Source organism: Indicator indicator, chromosome 39, assembly GCF_027791375.1.
Source record: "Indicator indicator isolate 239-I01 chromosome 39, UM_Iind_1.1, whole genome shotgun sequence".
NCBI classification, from domain to species: domain Eukaryota; kingdom Metazoa; phylum Chordata; class Aves; order Piciformes; family Indicatoridae; genus Indicator; species Indicator indicator.
Genome location: NC_072048.1, coordinates 712,021 through 729,740, shown reverse-complemented (window position 1 = coordinate 729,740; position 17,720 = coordinate 712,021). Strand labels below are relative to the sequence as shown.

Sequence of the window (17,720 nt, the reverse complement as noted above, 5' to 3'; positions counted from 1 at the left end):
ACCTCCCATAAAGAGCAGACCCAGTTCATTCCTCCTGGCTGACTGCTTTGCTCCTCGTGGCAGCGTTTTGCTCTCCAAAATGTGCAGTTTTGATCCAAGCCAACTCTTGCTGTTAGCCCAGAGCAAACCTCAGCCCTGCCAGCACCTCCAGACCTCATTTCCTTAAAGCAGCTTCTCATTTTCCCGAGGAGCTCAGTTGTTGGCACTCCCTGCATGCATAATGCAGCCTCTCCCCGCAATCCACTCTCACTGACTCCCAGACTGCAGGCTGCAGACGGGGACCTGCCCGGCGCTGCCGCTGGCGATGCCCCTGCCCAGCCGCCCTCGCTTGACTTGCTTGCCCTTTGCGGGCAACGCTGAGCCCCGAGGGTGCAAGAGGAGGAGGCAGATGATGGCTCAGAAAGGGTCCGGAACAGCTGTGCAGGCCTGGCCAGGGAAAGTTGTTCCTTCGAGTACCAAACGAGCAGAAAAGCCTCCCGCAGGCAGAGGAGCTGCTCCCTTCTAACGAGCGTGGTGCGGAATAGCAAGGCAGGAATCACCCTGAAGCTTTGCATCTCTGCCTGCTGCTGAGCTTTGCAGGGCACGGGGGGGCACCGCGGCGACACTCCCACGGGCTGTTGTGCTGCACGGCTTTGTCAGATTGAAAAGGGTGATGGAAATGAGAGGGGAAGAGCAGATTTCCCTGGAAGGGAGTCCCTTGGGAGTCTCAGGATATCTGAAGGCTTAAGACTGGTTTTGAAGCTCCTGCATAAGAAGCACAAAAGTGTCCCCTGCCCCCAAGCAGAGCTGGCATTTCCCTTTGTGACAGACAGTCATGGGCTGGCTCCATGTCCCAAGGGACATCCCTGAAGACTCAGACACCGCACCGAAACCTGCATCCCCAGAGGAGCCCAGGCTGCTGTCCCCCACCCTGCAGGACTGCCAGTCCCAGGGTCTGGGGTGGAAGTGGCCACCAACGAGTGCCAGGGCAGAGGAGCAGAGAGACTGGCACTGCATGGCACCCACAGCATACCAGCAGGGGTGGGGTCACTGCCTGGCACCCACAGCACACCAGCAGGGGCTGGGCCATGACCTCCAGCCTGTGCAGGGCTGGGACAGCCTTGTCAGGAGGCTCTGGTTCAGAGTAGGTGCTCCAGGCAGCCCCAGCCCCTGGTTGCTCATTGCCAGCTCAGTTTGTGTTTCACAGGTGGAAGTTCCCTGTCTGCAGAACCTCTCCTCACCTGGCCACTGTCAGGCCACTTTTTCCTGCCTGTCATTGTCTGTACTGAAACTCATCTCCATCTCCCTGATGACAGCAGATGAGATGCTCCAGGGTTGTGATCCCATCTTTGCAAATCACTCTAGGCAAATGGTTCAGCTAACCCAAGTCTCAATTTCATGCTTTGTAGGGTGGGAGCAGCAATGACAGCAAAGCTCCTTCTGTAGGCCTTGCAGAAACAACTGCTGAGGACATGGAGCTTTACAGATCAGAAGGATGCTGCTGCCTGTGAGTGTCACTCATTCAGGGGTTCTTGCTGCTAGGGACTGAGCTGGACACTGGCACATCCCACACATCTCTATGTCTCAGCTGATACCTTTCAAGGATGCTCCTGGGTTGTCCTGGAGCTCCTTGCTGAATCCTAACAAGACTTTTTTTGCCACCTCCTCTAGGGGGAGATGTCCCTGCCCATGGCAGAGGGGTTGGAACTGCAGCTGCCCAAGTGCGTCCTGCACCACAGTAAGCAAAAGGCTCCTCTGCTGCTCTCCAGGAAGCCAGAGGGTGCAGGCAGATGTGTGCCTGGCTGCCAGGGCAGGAGGTGCCTCACCTAACCCTGCCTGGCAGCTTGCCTGGAGCTGCTGCTGACACCCCATAAGCAGCTCCTGTGTTTGGGGAAGGATTTGAGCAGTGAGCCACTGGCTGCCAGCAGCTCCTGCTCCATCCCTACCCATTCAGCACTGGTTAAACACTGCCTGTAGGCAGCACGAGCAGAGCTGTGGGAAGGTTTTTGTCTGCTCCAGGAATTTGAGCTAAAAGCAGCCAAGTAAGTCAGGGCAGGTCTGTATAGGGGCTGCCAGCTGGCCTCATGTCCTGCTCGTGTCTCAGGGTGGCACCCATGGCAGCAGCAATCCTGCAGAACTCATTCAGGCTCTGCTGCAGAAAGTGACTCTCTGTGACAGGAGAGGCAGAGCTCTGAGCTGTGAGATGTGCAGCTCTCAGTCGTGTGGCACGATGACCTCAGACATCCTCCTGCTGTCAGTGCTCTCATTCTGTGTCCCGGTGTCTCTGCTCTGTGGCCCAGCCCCTCCCAGGTGTTTATGAGCAGTGGCCTCAGGAAGAAAAAGCTCTCTAATGATTTCTGCCTCAGGTGCAACCCCTGTCCCTCCTCTCCCTGCTGCCTTCTTCTGGTTTCTTAGGACTTTCCCTGACATGAGCACAGAGCCCTGGGGCTCTGAGGGATCATCTCTCAGTGACAGACAAGTCTGCAGCTGCAGGAAAGAAGACAAAGCTTTATTAAACATGTACAGAGTGCACAGTGGTACCGCCTGCAGCCAGGGGCAGGAGAGGAGGCAGGAGCAGAGGAAGGAAGTTGGCTGCTCCTGTGGCACGACCCAGACGCATTCAGGCTCAGATGGTGCTTGGGTCACTGAGCCCGGGGCTGAGGGTCCTCTTAGCGTGTGTTGAGGGCAACCTGCTCCCGGGAGGACACCACCTTCCCATCCTGCACCTCCTCCACGATGGTGCGGACCTGGCGGGAGGACGTCACCACTGCAGGAAAAAGTGGGGGACAGTTACTCGGGGGGCAGGGAGGAGGCAACTGCTCAGGACGGGATCAGCTCCTGCATAGTCTTCGGGGAGCTGTCTGAAATTCCACAGGGTACTGGCACCCAAGAGCCCTATGCTGGCAGTGCAGAGGGAAGAGCCAGGCAGATGGGAAAGGTCAGGGCGAGAGGCAAACTCCCTGGAGTGTGGGGCTGCTGCCCATCTCAGATCTGTGTAAAGCCAGAACTGCAGCTGCCCAGACAGAGCCTGCTGAGGGAAAGTCCTTCCTTGCAGTGCCCAAGTTGGGGGCATTTCCCCCCTGAGAGCCCTGGCCCTGGCCAGCAGGGTGAGATGCACAGAAGTGCTCCTGCTGCTCTCACTGGGACTCAGGCACAGCCCCTGGGTGAGCCCCACCCTGGCAGATGGGCAGCTGCTCCACAGCAGCCCTCAAAGCTGTTGGTCAGAAATGTCAGTGCCAGGATAGGTTCTTACCATCTCTGCCCAAGTGAGAAGATGCAGCTGAGTACTGGGAGGAGATGCTGCAAGAGAAGGAGAAAAAAAGAGAAGTGAGTTTGGGAGAGCTCTTCTGCTGTCACACAGGCTCTGTGTTCAGGCAGCAAGAAACCAGACCAGGCTCACAGCTGCTAAAACTCCTGCTATGTTGGGAGCATCCTGGAGAGTAGGGGCACCGCTGCCCCTTCCGGCAGTGGAAAGAGCCTGTGACAGCACCTCGCTGCCGGCAGAAACCAAGGACAGAGCCACTGGGCACCCGCAGCTGGTACAAGCACCAGGACGAAGCCCGAGAGCTGTGGTTGGAGCGAGTCCCCTGGCAGCACTCTGTGTCTGTCACCCACCCCCTGCCAGGGCCCCCAGGCCAGCCCTGCACGCACTGCGCATCCTCGCCCTCCAGCAGCCGGCGGTAGGTGGAGATCTCCTGCTCCAGCCGGCACTTGACGTCCAGCAGCATTCGGTACTCCTGGTTCTGCCGCTCCATGTCGCAGCGCAGCTCTGCCAGCTGCTCCTCCACACCGCTGATCAGTCCCTGCAGCTGTGCCAGCTGCGCGCCGTAGCGAGCTTCGGTGTCGCCCAAGGTGCCCTCCAGCGCCGCTTTCTGCCGGCACACAGAGGCTGGGGGTCAGGGCGGCAGGCGCACGTCCCCCGGCCCCTGCTCACAGGGGGCCCTGTGTCCCGCAGCCCGCCGTACCGTGCTGAGCTGCGACTGCAGGTCGATCTCCAGGCTCTGGATGGTGCGGCGCAGCTCCGTGATCTCCGTCTTGCCGCTCTGCAGCTGCTCGGTGTTGATGGCCACCTCCCGGTTCAGCTCCTCCGTCTGCAACGAGCCCAAGCCCGGCGGCTGCAGCAGCGGGCAAGGGGCACGGCCCCGGGCCCTGCAGCCCCGCGGCGCTGCCCCCTCCCCGCAGCTCACCTTGCTGAAGAACCACTGCTCGGCGTCCCTGCGGTTCTTCTCGGCCAGGCTCTCGTACTGCTCCCGCATCTCCGCCAGGATCTTGGTCAGGTCCACCCCAGGAGCTGCGTCCATCTCCACACTGATCTCTCCTCCCACCTGCCCACGCAGGATGTTCATCTCCTGCCACAAGGGAGACACAAGGCACCAGAGTGAAATCTGTGCTCCCAGGAGGACAAACTTCTTATCTGCACTCAGCATTCAAACCTCTCTGACCTCCTCCTGCAGGCCCTGTCTGAAGGGTTTGATTCTCTCCCTGTTACCCACCTGAGTGTCCCCTGGCAGCCCCAGCTGCAGAGACTCTCCTGCACCTTTGGCCTGGCCACTTCCCATTGTGCCCAAGGCACATTTCCTAGGTCCCAGCCTGAGCCTGTCTCTGTGCTCACCTCCTCATGGTTCTTCTTGAGGTAGGCCAACTCCTCCTTCAGGTTCTCAATCTGCATCTCCAGGTCAGTTCTGGCCAGGGTCAGCTCGTCCAGGACCCTCCTCAGGCCGTTGATGTCAGCCTCCACGCTCATGCGCAGAGCCTGCTCCGTCTCAAACCTGGGCACACAGACTCAGTGGCACCATGGAGCCCAGCTGATGGAGGCTTTGTCTGGCTTCCTCCCCCACCCTGTCCCATTGCTGCCAGATTTATCCATTCTGGAGTGTGGGTGCAGAGCCCTCCAGGGGGAGATGTTCACCTCCCAGACATCACCCTTCCAGTGAGCAGTGCCCTGGGGGAGCAACTTCAGCTGCAAGGAGCAAAGAAGAGCTTTGGCTGGGCTGCTCCCTCCCTTCTTCCAAGAGCCCTCAAAGGCCTGGACTTACTTGGTTCTGAAGTCATCAGCTGCCAGCCTGGCATTGTCGATCTGCAGGACAATGTTGGCATTTTCAACAGTTGCAGAAAGAATCTGGGCAGGGAGGGGGATAAAAAAAAAACGGGAAGAGTGAAAAAAGTTGTTCCAAAGAAGGCTTCCTGCTGCCTGGCTGCCCTGCAGAAGGGCTGAGCTTCCACATGGACTCTGCAGAGGGAGAGCCAGGCACTGGTGCTCAGTCCTTGCTGGCACAGGTTTGGTCTTGTGAGGACACCATCATGTGCCCATGTCACAGCTCTGCCCCTGCCTGTGGCACCTTCTGATGCTCACAGCATGATCCAAGCCCTGGCACGACTCTGGGCTGTGCCTGGCCCCGTTGGGAAGAAAGAAAGGGTGGAGAAAGGAGGTGCCTGATGCCTGAGTCATTTTCCTTTCGTAATTACACCTGAGGTGCAAATATTTGCTCTGGGATTTGGAAAGCAGTTGGCCGGTTAATGAGCAGCAATTTCTGTAGCCACAAGCTAATGAAAAGCTCTCTCTGCACTGGGATGCTGAGTTTGGATGCTGGATCCAAGCAGTAATCCAGGGATTTCGATGTGGACATTTCCCAGCTGTGGTGCAGGAGGGGAGAGAAAGGTCTGCAGAGGGTTTCTGTGAGACCCAGCACTGTACTGCTCCAGCCTGAAGGCAACCTCAGTATGTGTCTCTGCTCCAGACCAGGGCACCCTTGGCAAGCTGGAATGTGAGGAGAAGCTCTGTGCATCAGGGCAGGAACTCTCCAGCCCAAGGTGAGGCACAGGAGAAGGGTTACAGAGCTGAGCAATTCTAGGGGTGTGATTTCCCCCAGGGCCTGCCCCTGGAGCCCTCAGTCACTGCTGCTGCATTTCCAGACTTGCAGGGGCTGTCATCACTCAGCCACCCACACACCCAGCCCCTAGCCCCACCTGAGCAACCTCAGCTTACTAAGGATGCTGTCAGCTCCTGCAGGCAGTGGGTGACCCACACTCAGCTCAGGATGAGTCATGTGGGCAGAGGGAGGACAGGATGGCAGGGTGGGAAGGGAAGGACAGATTCTGATGCTTTTGTTCAAGGACCTTTGATTAAAATCAGCCAGGGAGCTGCTAAGAATGAAGAAACAACCTGGACCATGACTTCATCCACTGCATTTTAGAGCAGGGCAAGCTCTCAGCTTCAGCATCTCTGAGGCCACCAGCTACAGTCCAGGATGCTCTGACTCCTGGATCTCCCTGTGTCTGTGTCTGCACCTCCCAAAGAACAACCATCCCATACTCAGGTCCCTTGTGGTTTCACCTCTCCCTCGAGCCTCCTGTCAGGCTGGAAAAGATTGGATTTGTGGATGTTTAGGATAATGGCTTAGCATCTCATTTGCATATCATCCAGAGGTGAGCAGTGCCAGGGTTGTGTCCCTGCCTGCCGAGTGATTAACCAGGAGCCCACGATGGGAGCACAGACTTGGGGCATAAGGAGCAGCATGAAGGAGAGGCAGGAATTGATGAGTGGCATCAGGGCACCTGAAGTCTGACCAAACCCTGGCTCATGCTTCCCTGCCCCATCCTCCTCCCTGCACTGAAACAATCAGCAGAAACCTATCTTTGTGCCCTGTGGAGAACACGAGCAGGGAACTGCAGTCTCTAAGCCAGGGAGGTGCTCTCTCTGCTCACCCATCTCAGACCTGCCTCAGCATTCAGCAAGAGCCATCTGTTGAAGAGTGACTTTACTGGAGGTGTCTTGGTGGCCACGGCATCCTACCTTGTTCCTGAGCTCCTCAATGGTCTTGTAGTAGGGGCTGTAGTCTCGGTCTGGACCAGGTCCTTGCTTCTTGTACCACTCCCTGATCTTCACCTCCAGGTCCGTGTTGGCCTCCTCCAGGGCACGCACCTTGTCCAGGTAGTTGGCCAGGCGGTCGTTCAGGTTCTGCATGGTCTCCTTTTCTCCAGCCGGCAGGATGCCGTCGCCGCCCCCAAAGCCACTTCCAAAGCCGCCGCCAAAGCCTCCCCCAAAGCCGGCCCCATAGCTGCCCCCAAAGCCGGCGCCGAGGCCGCCTCCGACGCTGCCGCAGTAGCTGCCCCCATAGCTGCTACCCAGCCCAGACACCATGCGCGACGAGACGGAGTAGCTGCCAGAGGCTCCGTGCACGCTGGGGGCTCTGTAGCCTGCACCCCCGATTCGCACGGAGGACGAATGCCTGCTGGAGCCTCCCCCCAGGCCGCCGAAGCCCTTGAGAGAGGTGGAGGAGGAGTATTGCCTGACCGTGGTGCTCATGATGAAGGCTGCTGGCGGCTGGAGCTGGGCGAGACACCGAACTCGGCAGCACAGGCAGCGAGTGCTGGCTCCCCGCTGCCCTGCAGCCCTTTATAGCCCTCCCGGGAGGCGTTGCCCGCACTTCCCCCCCCCCCCCCCCCCCCCCCCCGCTGCATTCCCGATGATTTTCATCACCCCCAACATCTGAGCCAACTTCCAGAATCGTCATTTTTGCCTTTGTTCTGTCGATGTTTTTTGTCCTGTCCCACCAGAAAGCTTTTATCTGACAAAGGAGGCTCTGTGCCTCTTCCGTTTCCAAGCAAACACCCCGCTGTGATTCACAGGAGGAGGCTCCTCGCTCAGGGCTACGTTTTGCTGCTGCTTTCAACTGCTAGCTCCGGAGCAGAGCGGCTCGGGCAGCGCTGCACAGAGAAGGCAGCAGCACTTTACTGTCCCCTTTTTGTCCCAGCTGTGGTTCCTTTGTGTGGCAGTTTAGGCTGGGTGCCCCCTCCTACTGCCACATAAATTACACCTCTGGTGTCCTGGGTGCCCACCCAATAGGGGTGGACACAGGAAACGGCGTATTTCTACCCATAAATCCTGTGCCCTATAAGTCCATCTGCAAAGCCATTCTCTTCCTCTTTCTTCCCTTTCTGCTCCCATGGGAGATGTCCTCTCTTATCGGGTAATGCCGGGGAAGTATCCCCAAGGCCACTTAGGCCTGTCTAGGCCTAATGCCAGGAGGAGAATGGAGGGGGGGCAGTCTCAGACCTGGCCAGTCTGAGACTTGCCTAGCAGTGGGAGGAGGGGGGAAGAACGAGCCCTGGGGGTTTTGGGTAGACCCTCAGGTGGGAGGAAGGGAGGATTGGGAAGCCTTTGGGAATTCTGTGAGGGGTTCTGTATGCTTTAGGATGTTCTTTTCCACTATGCTTTGTAGTTTGTACTTCTCTGTAGCTTCACCAATTGCTTTTCCATTTAAACTTTCCATCACTCTCCAATCCGTTTGTGTGAGTCTCATTCTTTTGGACCTCTCAGGGCAAGAGAGGATCTGTCTGGCCTCAAACCAGCACACTTGGCTGTCCTCAGGGGTACACAGAGCAGAGCTGCTGGGCCAGCAGCCGTCTGGTGAAGCCCTGAATGTTCCTCCACAGTCCTGTGAGTGTCAGGAGGAACTCGGTCATTGATCCTGGAAATTAGAGTCTGCTCCTTCACCCCCCCCAAGAGGGAAATGTTCAGTGAGGAAGAAGCAAAGAAAAGGAGTTCTTGCTTCAGGGCTTGCTCAGTTCTTTGCTTCAGAGACCACCCAAGAGAGGGGCAATGTGAATAGGCAGTAAGAGCTGGATGGTTTGGGTTCTTCTTGGGGAAGGGGACCCTAGCAAAACATTCAGGACGTAGCTAGCTGCTGCCATAACCTAAAAACTACAAGATGCTCCAGGAAAAAAATGTGGAATAGCATAAAGCAGATGAAGGATGTAGGGAGAGAAGCTCCTGGGCTCTATGCACCAAGAACCAGAGCTCAAAGCTGCCCTGATGGTGTTTGCTGTACTGAGCATCCCAAGCAGCTGTGTCCAGGGAGGACAACTCTAGTGTGAGTTTGAAGCATGCAGCCCCCACGTAAGCAGAGTGTCGGGAGAGATCCTGGCTGCCTCTGAACAGCAGAATAGCTCCAAGTCAGTGCCCCAGGCATGGTCAAGCTGTGCTGCCTTTGCTCATTGCTGCCCTGCATCACAGGCAGCAACCACAGCCCTGAATGCCACCACCCAGCGGTGCAGGGTGTGGAGGAGAAGGCATTTCTCATGTGTGCACAGGAGGAAGGGTTTGACTTTCTTCATGGACAGGCCCCAACAGCCCCTTCCCAACAGCCAAGTTCTTCCTTAGATCATTTGCCAAAGGAGGGGAGAAGGAGTTGGGAAATTAGCAGCAAAGGCTTTAAAGGGCCCCACTCCTTCCCCTGCTCCTTCTCCCACTCCTTCCCTCCGTCTGGAAGCAGTACAGGAGGGGGATGTGACCTCAGAGTGGCAGCAGCTGGCTGCGGGGAGAAGCACAGCTCCCCTTTGCCACTGGTGGGTGGAGACAGGTCTGTACCACTTGGAGACGTGGAGGGCTGGAAGCTCTGTGCTTGCTGTGGCCAGAGGACAGGAGGGGTTCAGTCTCCTGGCAGCATCTTGTCGTGTGAGCACCCGGGGCCAGGGCACGGAGCCAGCAGCCACCCACTCCCTGCTCATCCTCCCCAGGTGTGGATGGCAAAGGCTGTGTGGGGGTGGCTGAGATGTGCAGCTCCAAGGAATGTGCTTGCTCCCCATCTTCAGCTCCTCACCTTCAGTCCAGTGGCACAGAAGGGCAGGACTCATGGGGTCTCCTCACTGAGAGCAGGGGTGGCACAGGGAGAGGAGAACGACAGTGACAGAACCAGGACAGAGCCCCCGTGCAGGTCCAGAGCCTCAGCCTTGGTGTGAGCAAAACCAGCAGTGATCAGTGTGCCCCAGGGATCAGTGTGCCCAGGAATCAGTGTCCCCAGGAATCAGTGTCCTCTAGTGGTCAGTGTCCCTCAGGGATCAGTGTCCCTGGGCCAGCTGTAGGGTCAGTAGCTGCCACAGCCTCCCTTTCCTTTCATCCTTTGCTTCCTGTTCAGCTGCTGTGGCATCACAACACACACTGCTGGTGTGCTGCTGTACTATCCCTGGTACCACGAGGCAGCAATTTAAATCATGAAGAGTTCATTAAGACTTCAAAGAACATATTCAAAGCTCTCCCAGGTTCCTTCCATGACCTCCCACTGAACACAACCACAAAGGACTGCAGCAGGCTCCTCTGAATCACAGCTGAGTGCTCCACCAGCTCCTGCCTCTGCCGCAGCAGCCTGGGGTTCTGCACTGCAGGCTCAGAGTGGTAGCTCCATGGGACAGCAGGGATCCCATGGAATAGCAGGGATTCCATAGGATAGCAGGGATCCCATGGGAGCACACTGGTGTGTAAACATCTGCTGCTGTCCTGCTTCAGGAGGACACCAGCGATGACTTCTGGCTCCAGGCAGAGCTCTCTGCAGACCCAGTGGATGAAGCCCCCAGGACAAAGCCACTCTGCTCATTGTCAGTGCCCTTCTCAGCTCTGCCCTGGTTTCCAGCTGCCATGGGAAGGTTCCCTCAGAGGAGCTGCAAGGCCACACCTCTGTGTCCCCTTCCAAAGTGGCCTTTTCTGCCTTATGAACTCAGCACAACCTGGAAGCCAAACAGTGCCTCTGGACTCAGCCAGTCCTGAGACCTGCCTTGAGCTGCCGCTGCCTGCCTGCCTGAGCCACCACCTGCAGCTCCCTCCGCAGCAGGTTTCTTGAGGACAGAGCTGATTATTAATGCTCCAGGCAGGAGAGAAGGAGCATATGGTTTCCACACCTCCCGCCTGCTCTGCAGCAGCAGCAACACCACTGCTGCCAAACACTCCTGCTTTAATCACTCATTAGAGGGATTTTGGCAGCCAGCTGTGATTTGGTGCCTCTACAGCAACATGGCAGGGCCCAGGCTTTGCCAGGGGAAAAGCACAGGGGCAGGAGGAATCCCAGCCAGGAACCTCCAACATCCCCATGCCAAGGTGGCAGCAGGAGGGACACAAGCACTGCAGGGAGCTCAGAGGAGCTGTGAGAGCTGCTGGTGGTCCCTGCGCTGACCAGGGGAAGGGCAAGAGCCTCCCAGAGGTGACCTGAGAAGCCCCAGCTGCCACCTGCAGCTGTGCCTGTCCTGACCTTTCTCAGACATCTGAGCTTGGGCTGCTCAGCTCCAGGTCTGATCCAGCCCTGGGGAGAGCACTGTGCTGGGCTGGGCTCCCTCCTTGGAGGCTGCAGAGAAGCTGTGACTGGAAGGGCCTTGGGTCAGGAACTGTGCACAGTTACTTCCTCATGGCCCATTGCTGGTGCACCACGAGGGCATCAGGGCAGAGCAGCAGGAGCAGCTCTCCTGCCCACAACACTGCCACTGGGCTGTATTCCTGTGCCCTTTGGTGGAATCTGAGTGCAGATGAGATCAGCCAGGGGTGAGCTTCCAAACCAAAGCTGTGTCTGCCACAGGCCGGTGCATGCTGGGGGTGCTACACCCCACCTGGCAGCTGATGCCCTGCACGAGTCACAGAGGGTCTGCTGTGTGTGGGCAAGGGCACCCAGCCCCAGCTGAGCCCAGGAAGAGCTGCTTGGAGTCCCTCAAGCTGTGCACCCCTCAGCTGCTGCTGCAGAGATCCTGCCAGTGGTCTGAACCCCCTGAATTCTCACTTCTCTGCCCATCAAATCCAGGCAGGTTTTCTGCAGAGGGGTCTGGAAACTGTGATGCCAGTTCTGTTCTCACAGACCTTGTGCAGTGCTTCTCTGAATCATCTCATTGATTCCAGAGATGCATTGATGAAGCAATAAATATGGCAGGACCCAGCCAAGAATGTGTCTGAACTGGCTTTCCAGGAACAGCTGAGCCACTGACAGCCAGGGAGTGCCAGAAACACCTCCACAGGAGTCCTCCTCTTGGTGCTTGTAGAGACCATCTCCACCACTTGCTTTGCTCACCCTTTGGTGGTGCCTTTGGAAGCAAGAACTAAACCAAGGTGAGTTCTGGTGGGCTGGCAGCCAGCGTGTCCCTGCCACAGCCACAGGCTGGATTTTGTGTCACCACAAAGCTTGGACTGCACAGCCAGGGCTGAGGCAGAGCTGGGAAGGGTTTTGCAGGGTCCTGGCTCCATGACTTGGTCTTTGTTCACTTTCTTGCTTGGACTTCACTGAGTTAAAAGCCTCAACTCTACTGCTGCTGGACCTGGCAGCACTTTGCCCTGACCTGAGTCACAGTGACAAACCTGAGGTGAAATACCAAGACTCTGCCAAGTTTCATGGATCACAACCCTTGGAATCAGTTCCTCTCTCCACCTCCACCCTCATCAGTGGTCCTCACTGGACCATCCTGGGCTGGGGTATTACTGAAGTGCAGGTGAACTGCCTCCACCCTCGGGTACCAGAGATGGGGACTGTCCCTCCTTCCAGGGAGGAGCTTTGTCCTGCAGCTGCAGGGAAGGGGCAGCCTGGTGCTTTGGAGCAACAAGACCAGAGCCTGGTTTGCAGGAGTGCCAGGAAAAGCTTTATTGGATCTCTGGGCACTGGGAGAGAGAGGGGCAGGGAGGCAGGGCTGGGGGAGCAGAGAAGATCCTGTTGGTGATCTGCATGGCCAGAGGACACCAGCTGGGATCTGCTTCAGCTTTGCTATGCGAGGCCTGCAGCAAGCCACTGGGCACCTTAGTGGGCAGCTTGGGTGATCTGCTCCCGGGAGGAGATCACCTTCCCATCCTGGACCTCCTCGAAGATGGTGCGGATCTGGCGGGTGGTGACAGGCCCTGCAGTGGAGAGGGAAGGAGCTGGAGGAGGAAGGATCATGAAGATCTTCATGGGGGGGTTGCTGTTGCCAACAGCTGCCTCAGCAATCCCACCTAACCCCACATCCCCCCCATAATCCTCTGTGTCTGCACAGATCACCTCCTGAAGCACCTCTTGGTACATCAGAGCAGTGAGTTTGTGTCCATTCCCAATTCAAAAAGATGAGAAAAATTATAATTTTAGTGAATTAGTAAAAAGTCTGTGCTGAGGAAGGGGCTGAGGATGTGATGGGGCTGGGTGTGAGCATTGCTTCAGCCAAGACATTTCTTACCTTCTTTCACAGGCTGTGAGTAGTGGGAGGACATGCTGCAGGGGGAGAGAGAGGAGAAATGGTCAGAATGGGGGGGAAGGGAGTAGCCCCCAAGACAAAATCATCCATTTAAGACCCTGCCTTTTCCCTTTGGACCAGAATGGGATTAAAACAGCTACTGCCTAAAGTCAGACTTGAAAGAAAAGAGAGGGTAAAGCTGTGGGTGTGCCACAGGGATGCAGAGATAAGGGCAGCACACACCGCAGTGCCAGGAGCAGCAGTGGTGCCTGCTCCTTCCCCAGCAACCATAGGGACCCGGGAGGGCTGGGAAGCAGATCCCAGGGCTGCTACAGTGATGTGGTGGCCACTGGGCTCTGCTGGAAAGTGAAACCCAGTTGCACGCCACGGGCCAGGAGACGGGATCACAGCACCCCGCAGGCTGCTCCCTCTTTGTGTCTGCCATCCACCCCCTGCCAGGGCCCCCAGGCCAGCCCTGCACGCACTGCGCGTCCTCGCCCTCCAGCAGCCGGCGGTAGGTGGAGATCTCCTGCTCCAGCCGGCACTTGACGTCCAGCAGCATTCGGTACTCCTGGTTCTGCCGCTCCATGTCGCAGCGCAGCTCTGCCAGCTGCTCCTCCACACCGCTGATCAGTCCCTGCAGCTGTGCCAGCTGCGCGCCGTAGCGAGCTTCGGTGTCGCCCAGGGTGCCCTCCAGCGCCGCTTTCTGCCGGCACACAGAGGCTGGGGGTCAGGGCGGCAGGCGCACGTCCCCCGGCCCCTGCTCACAGGGGGCCCTGTGTCCCGCAGCCCGCCGTACCGTGCTGAGCTGCGACTGCAGGTCGATCTCCAGGCTCTGGATGGTGCGGCGCAGCTCCGTGATCTCCGTCTTGCCGCTCTGCAGCTGCTCGGTGTTGATGGCCACCTCCCGGTTCAGCTCCTCCGTCTGCAACGAGCCCAAGCCCGGCGGCTGCAGCAGCGGGCAAGGGGCACGGCCCCGGGCCCTGCAGCCCCGCGGCGCTGCCCCCTCCCCGCAGCTCACCTTGCTGAAGAACCACTGCTCGGCGTCCCTGCGGTTCTTCTCGGCCAGGCTCTCGTACTGCTCCCGCATCTCCGCCAGGATCTTGGTCAGGTCCACCCCAGGAGCTGCGTCCATCTCCACACTGATCTCTCCTCCCACCTGCCCACGCAGGATGTTCATCTCCTGCCACAAGACAGAAACATCTTCATGTACCCCAACAAGCAGCCTGTGAAGGTCTTCCTCTGGAGACAGCTTTCCAAGAAAGGCAGCATCCTCCTGCAAATATTTCTGAGATAGGTTGACAGGAACAGGCTGGGGGCTTTGCTCCACCATCAGCAGTAGAATAATCCAAACCCCTAAGAAATCTCCATGTGAAGTTCTCCAGAGAATAAATCAGAGCCTGGAGCTGGCTTCATTTCTCAGGGGATTGGCCTTCCAGGCCTGATGCTGCTGGGATGGTTAATAAATCTCTAAGGGTCACAGTGGACACCTCTGACACATCCAGCGGGGAATGCTTTACAGAGGCCCTGGAGAGCTGCTGCCCAGGATCCATCCTCCCTGCTTCCTCAGCAGCACTTCCCTCCTTCCCTCCTAGCAACTCTGAACTCTGCATAGCCTTAAAGGCTGGACCCACCTCACTCTTCTGAGCCCAGGCTGGACTTCTTTTGAGCCTGACTCTGTGCTCACCTCCTCATGGTTCTTCTTGAGGTAGGCCAACTCCTCCTTCAGGTTCTCAATCTGCATCTCTAGGTCAGCTCTAGCCAGGGTCAGCTCATCCAGGACCCTCCTCAGGCCGTTGATGTCAGCCTCCACGCTCATGCGCAGAGCCTGCTCCGTCTCAAACCTGGGCACAGAGGAAGAGGCATGAAAGTGGCAGGAGATCCTGCCCAGCTGGGGACAGAGCACCTGGATCTGTTGTTCTCTTCCTTCGTGCTGCTGCTGGCATCACCTCCATACTCTGTGACCCCAGTGGTGCATGGACAACCTTCTGCTGGTGACTGGAGGTGACCAGCAGATAAATCAGTGTCTATCTGAGTCCACAACCCCACCCTGCTCCTGACAGCACTAGGTCTTGCTGCTGGATTTGGGCTCTGCACACACAAGCTAGAGGTACAGCCCAAGGTGCCAGAGACAAGGTGGCACCAGAGAGGTACCAGCCATGGGAACAAAGCAGTGATGGAAGCAAAATAGTCCCTAAGTTCCTGGCAGATGCAGACAGCCACCTGCTCTGGAAATTCCACCTTCACTTTGAAGGCTTTGTTTCCATGGTGCCTGCTGGGCCTTTGGATGGGATTTTCTCCTCATTTCACCAAACATCTCTGCAGACCTAGTTCCATTTTCCCAGGAAATGTGGCTTACTTGGTCCTGAAGTCATCAGCTGTCAGCCTGGCATTGTCAATCTGCAGGAGGAGGTTGGCATTGTCAACTGTGGCCACCAGGACCTGGAGGGTGCAAGATGAAGGAAAAGCACAAAATGAGTGTCAGGAATATCTCCTGGTTGGAATGGGAGCAGCAGTGAGGCTGTCAGGACCGGGAGAGTTCTGGGGAAGCCTGGGGTGTCCTTAGCAGGAGTGTGTTTGAGTCAGGACCAGTGAGCCTGGGCTGAGACCAGCTGCAGGAAGGGGCTGACAACACTGTGACCTCTCCTCTCCTCCAAAAATCCATCAATATCTCAAAGGCAGCCTGAAGCCAGGTCAAATGTGGGAGATCCAATGCCAGCATCTACCCCATGCTTCAGGGCAGCTGCAAGGGGCAGGGAGGAGTCCATGGCACCACGTGGCTCCCCTGGCAGGAGAGAGGGGTGTTTTGCTTGGCTAACTCTGTGCCACTTTGTTCTGGGATGGGTTTCATTTCTTCACTGCAGAACTGGAGCACTGAGCAGCTGCCTGCAGTTCTTACACTACAAACCCAGTAGGAAACAATCCACAGAGGGAGAAGGTTTGGGTCAGATTCTGGAAGGACATCAGCTATGGGGCCAAGGAGAAGGAGGGAAATTAATTCCCTCCAACATTTGCCAGCCTCCTGCACCCCTGGCTGTGCCCTGCCTCCCTTTGTCTTTATTGGGGGCAGTTCCTACTTCTGAACTAACAGAGAAGAACAAAGTCAGCTCCTGAGCATTTCCCCTGCAGGGAGTGGTGGGAATCAAACCAGATCCAAAAGGAATCCCCCCAGATCTGCCTGAATGTGTGGGTTTGCAGCAAGCCTGGCCCTGGAGTAGTGACTGCCAAAAGGAGCTGAAACAAAGAGTCATTGGCCAGTTCCACCTTTGTGTCTTTGGCATCTAAGTGACATCAAGAGCTGGGAGCTGGGACAAGCCTGTGAATTCTTGGGTATGTTTTCATCAATGACATCAACAGCTCAGAGTCTGCAGCCCCACAACTTTCCCTTGATGTTAAACTGCCCCAAAATCTGCATTATCAACACAGACATCAAAAGTTGGCATTGAGACATCTCTGGCACCCTGCATGTGCTCTGAGATGCTTTTTAGGACACACTGAGTGCTTACTAATTACAGAGGCAGCAATGGGTGCTCCTGCTTCCTCTCTGGAGCACAGACATCCCCCTGAGTTACTCACAGCATCCTACCTTGTTCCTGAGCTCCTCAATGGTCTTGTAGTAGGGGCTGTAGTCTCGGTCTGGACCAGGTCCTTGCTTCTTGTACCACTCCCTGATCTTCACCTCCAGGTCCGTGTTGGCCTCCTCCAGGGCACGCACCTTGTCCAGGTAGTTGGCCAGGCGGTCGTTCAGGTTCTGCATGGTCTCCTTTTCTCCAGCCGGCAGGATGCCGTCGCCGCCCCCAAAGCCACTTCCAAAGCCGCCGCCAAAGCCTCCCCCAAAGCCGGCGCCGAGGCCGCCTCCGACGCTGCCGCAGTAGCTGCCCCCATAGCTGCTACCCAGCCCAGACACCATGCGCGACGAGACGGAGTAGCTGCCAGAGGCTCCGTGCACGCTGGGGGCTCTGTAGCCTGCGCCCCCGATTCGCACGGAGGACGAATGCCTACTGGAGCCTCCCCCCAGGCCGCCGATGCCCTTGAGAGAGGTGGAGGAGGAGTATTGCCTGACCGTGGTGCTCATGATGAAGGCTGCTGGCGGCTGGAGCTGGGCGAGACACCGAACTCGGCAGCACAGGCAGCGAGTGCTGGCTCCCCGCTGCCCTGCAGCCCTTTATAGCCCTCCCGGGAGGCGTTGCCCGCGCTTTTCGTCACCCCTGACAGCCAGAGCCAACTTCCAGAATCATCATTTTTCTCTCCCTGATTTCACATCTTTTGTCACATCCCACTGGAAGCAGCAGAGCTCAGCCCAGAGCCTCTCCTTGCGCCGTGGTTCCCAGCAGTCGCCGTGATTCAGACCCAGGGCTCCTCGCTCTCGGCTACATTTTGGCGTCTCGGGGCTGCACCTGAGAGCAGAGGAGCTGGCTCCAGCCCCACCCTGCAGCTCCTCTGGGGAGCCACTCGAGCGAATCCTCTGCGACCTGCCAAGTCGCCCACAGGTCTCTGCTACCCTTAAACCCCTGCAAACCTATTTATTTGCCCTTGTAAAGAGCCTAAAGCCAAGGGAAGCTGCCAACCTACGAGCAGCCATAATCTTGACGTGGGCTAACCCAAAGCTGGATGGAAGTTTTCCCTCTATCCCAGGACAAGCACAGACCTGGTGGTGTTTGTGTGCTGATCCCATATTTGGCAAAAATCTGGGCGCTCAAAAGGGAAGAAACTCCACTTTGAGGAGTGCTGACATACTGGTTTGGGGTGAAGCTCTCCACTGAGCCTGGAAAGTCCCCGCAGCAGAGGGCTTC

General features: G+C 57.3%; 2 protein-coding genes across 12 annotated transcripts; both read right to left on the bottom strand.

The window, feature by feature from the left end:
- Nucleotides 1–2,648: 2,648 nt before the first annotated feature.
- Nucleotides 2,649–7,285, bottom strand: LOC128978800 (keratin, type I cytoskeletal 14-like). Of its 7 annotated transcripts, none has more exons than XM_054396814.1 (8): nt 6,773–7,285; nt 5,016–5,098; nt 4,592–4,748; nt 4,167–4,328; nt 3,945–4,070; nt 3,631–3,851; nt 3,233–3,279; nt 2,649–2,746 (listed from the first exon to the last, which is right to left on the bottom strand). In XM_054396814.1, the coding sequence occupies exons 1-8, from the start codon at nt 7,283–7,285 to the stop codon at nt 2,649–2,651; spliced, it is 1,407 nt and encodes a 468-aa protein (XP_054252789.1). The 7 variants fall into 7 exon arrangements, with proteins under 7 accessions (XP_054252789.1, XP_054252792.1, XP_054252794.1 ...); XM_054396817.1 differs by lacking the exon at nt 3,233–3,279 and adding an exon at nt 3,112–3,125; XM_054396819.1 differs by lacking the exon at nt 3,233–3,279 and having other exon boundaries at nt 3,602–3,851; nt 6,773–7,065; nt 7,177–7,285.
- A 5,236-nt stretch (nt 7,286–12,521) lies between these two features.
- On the bottom strand, nt 12,522–17,002 carry LOC128978802 (keratin, type I cytoskeletal 14-like). Of its 5 annotated transcripts, XM_054396820.1 has the most exons (8): nt 16,514–17,002; nt 15,287–15,369; nt 14,615–14,771; nt 13,949–14,110; nt 13,727–13,852; nt 13,413–13,633; nt 12,931–12,965; nt 12,522–12,619 (listed from the first exon to the last, which is right to left on the bottom strand). In XM_054396820.1, the coding sequence occupies exons 1-8, from the start codon at nt 17,000–17,002 to the stop codon at nt 12,522–12,524; spliced, it is 1,371 nt and encodes a 456-aa protein (XP_054252795.1). The 5 variants fall into 5 exon arrangements, with proteins under 5 accessions (XP_054252795.1, XP_054252797.1, XP_054252796.1 ...); XM_054396822.1 differs by lacking the exon at nt 12,931–12,965 and having other exon boundaries at nt 13,390–13,633; XM_054396821.1 differs by lacking the exon at nt 12,931–12,965 and having other exon boundaries at nt 12,522–12,640; nt 13,402–13,633.
- Nucleotides 17,003–17,720: the final 718 nt, after the last annotated feature.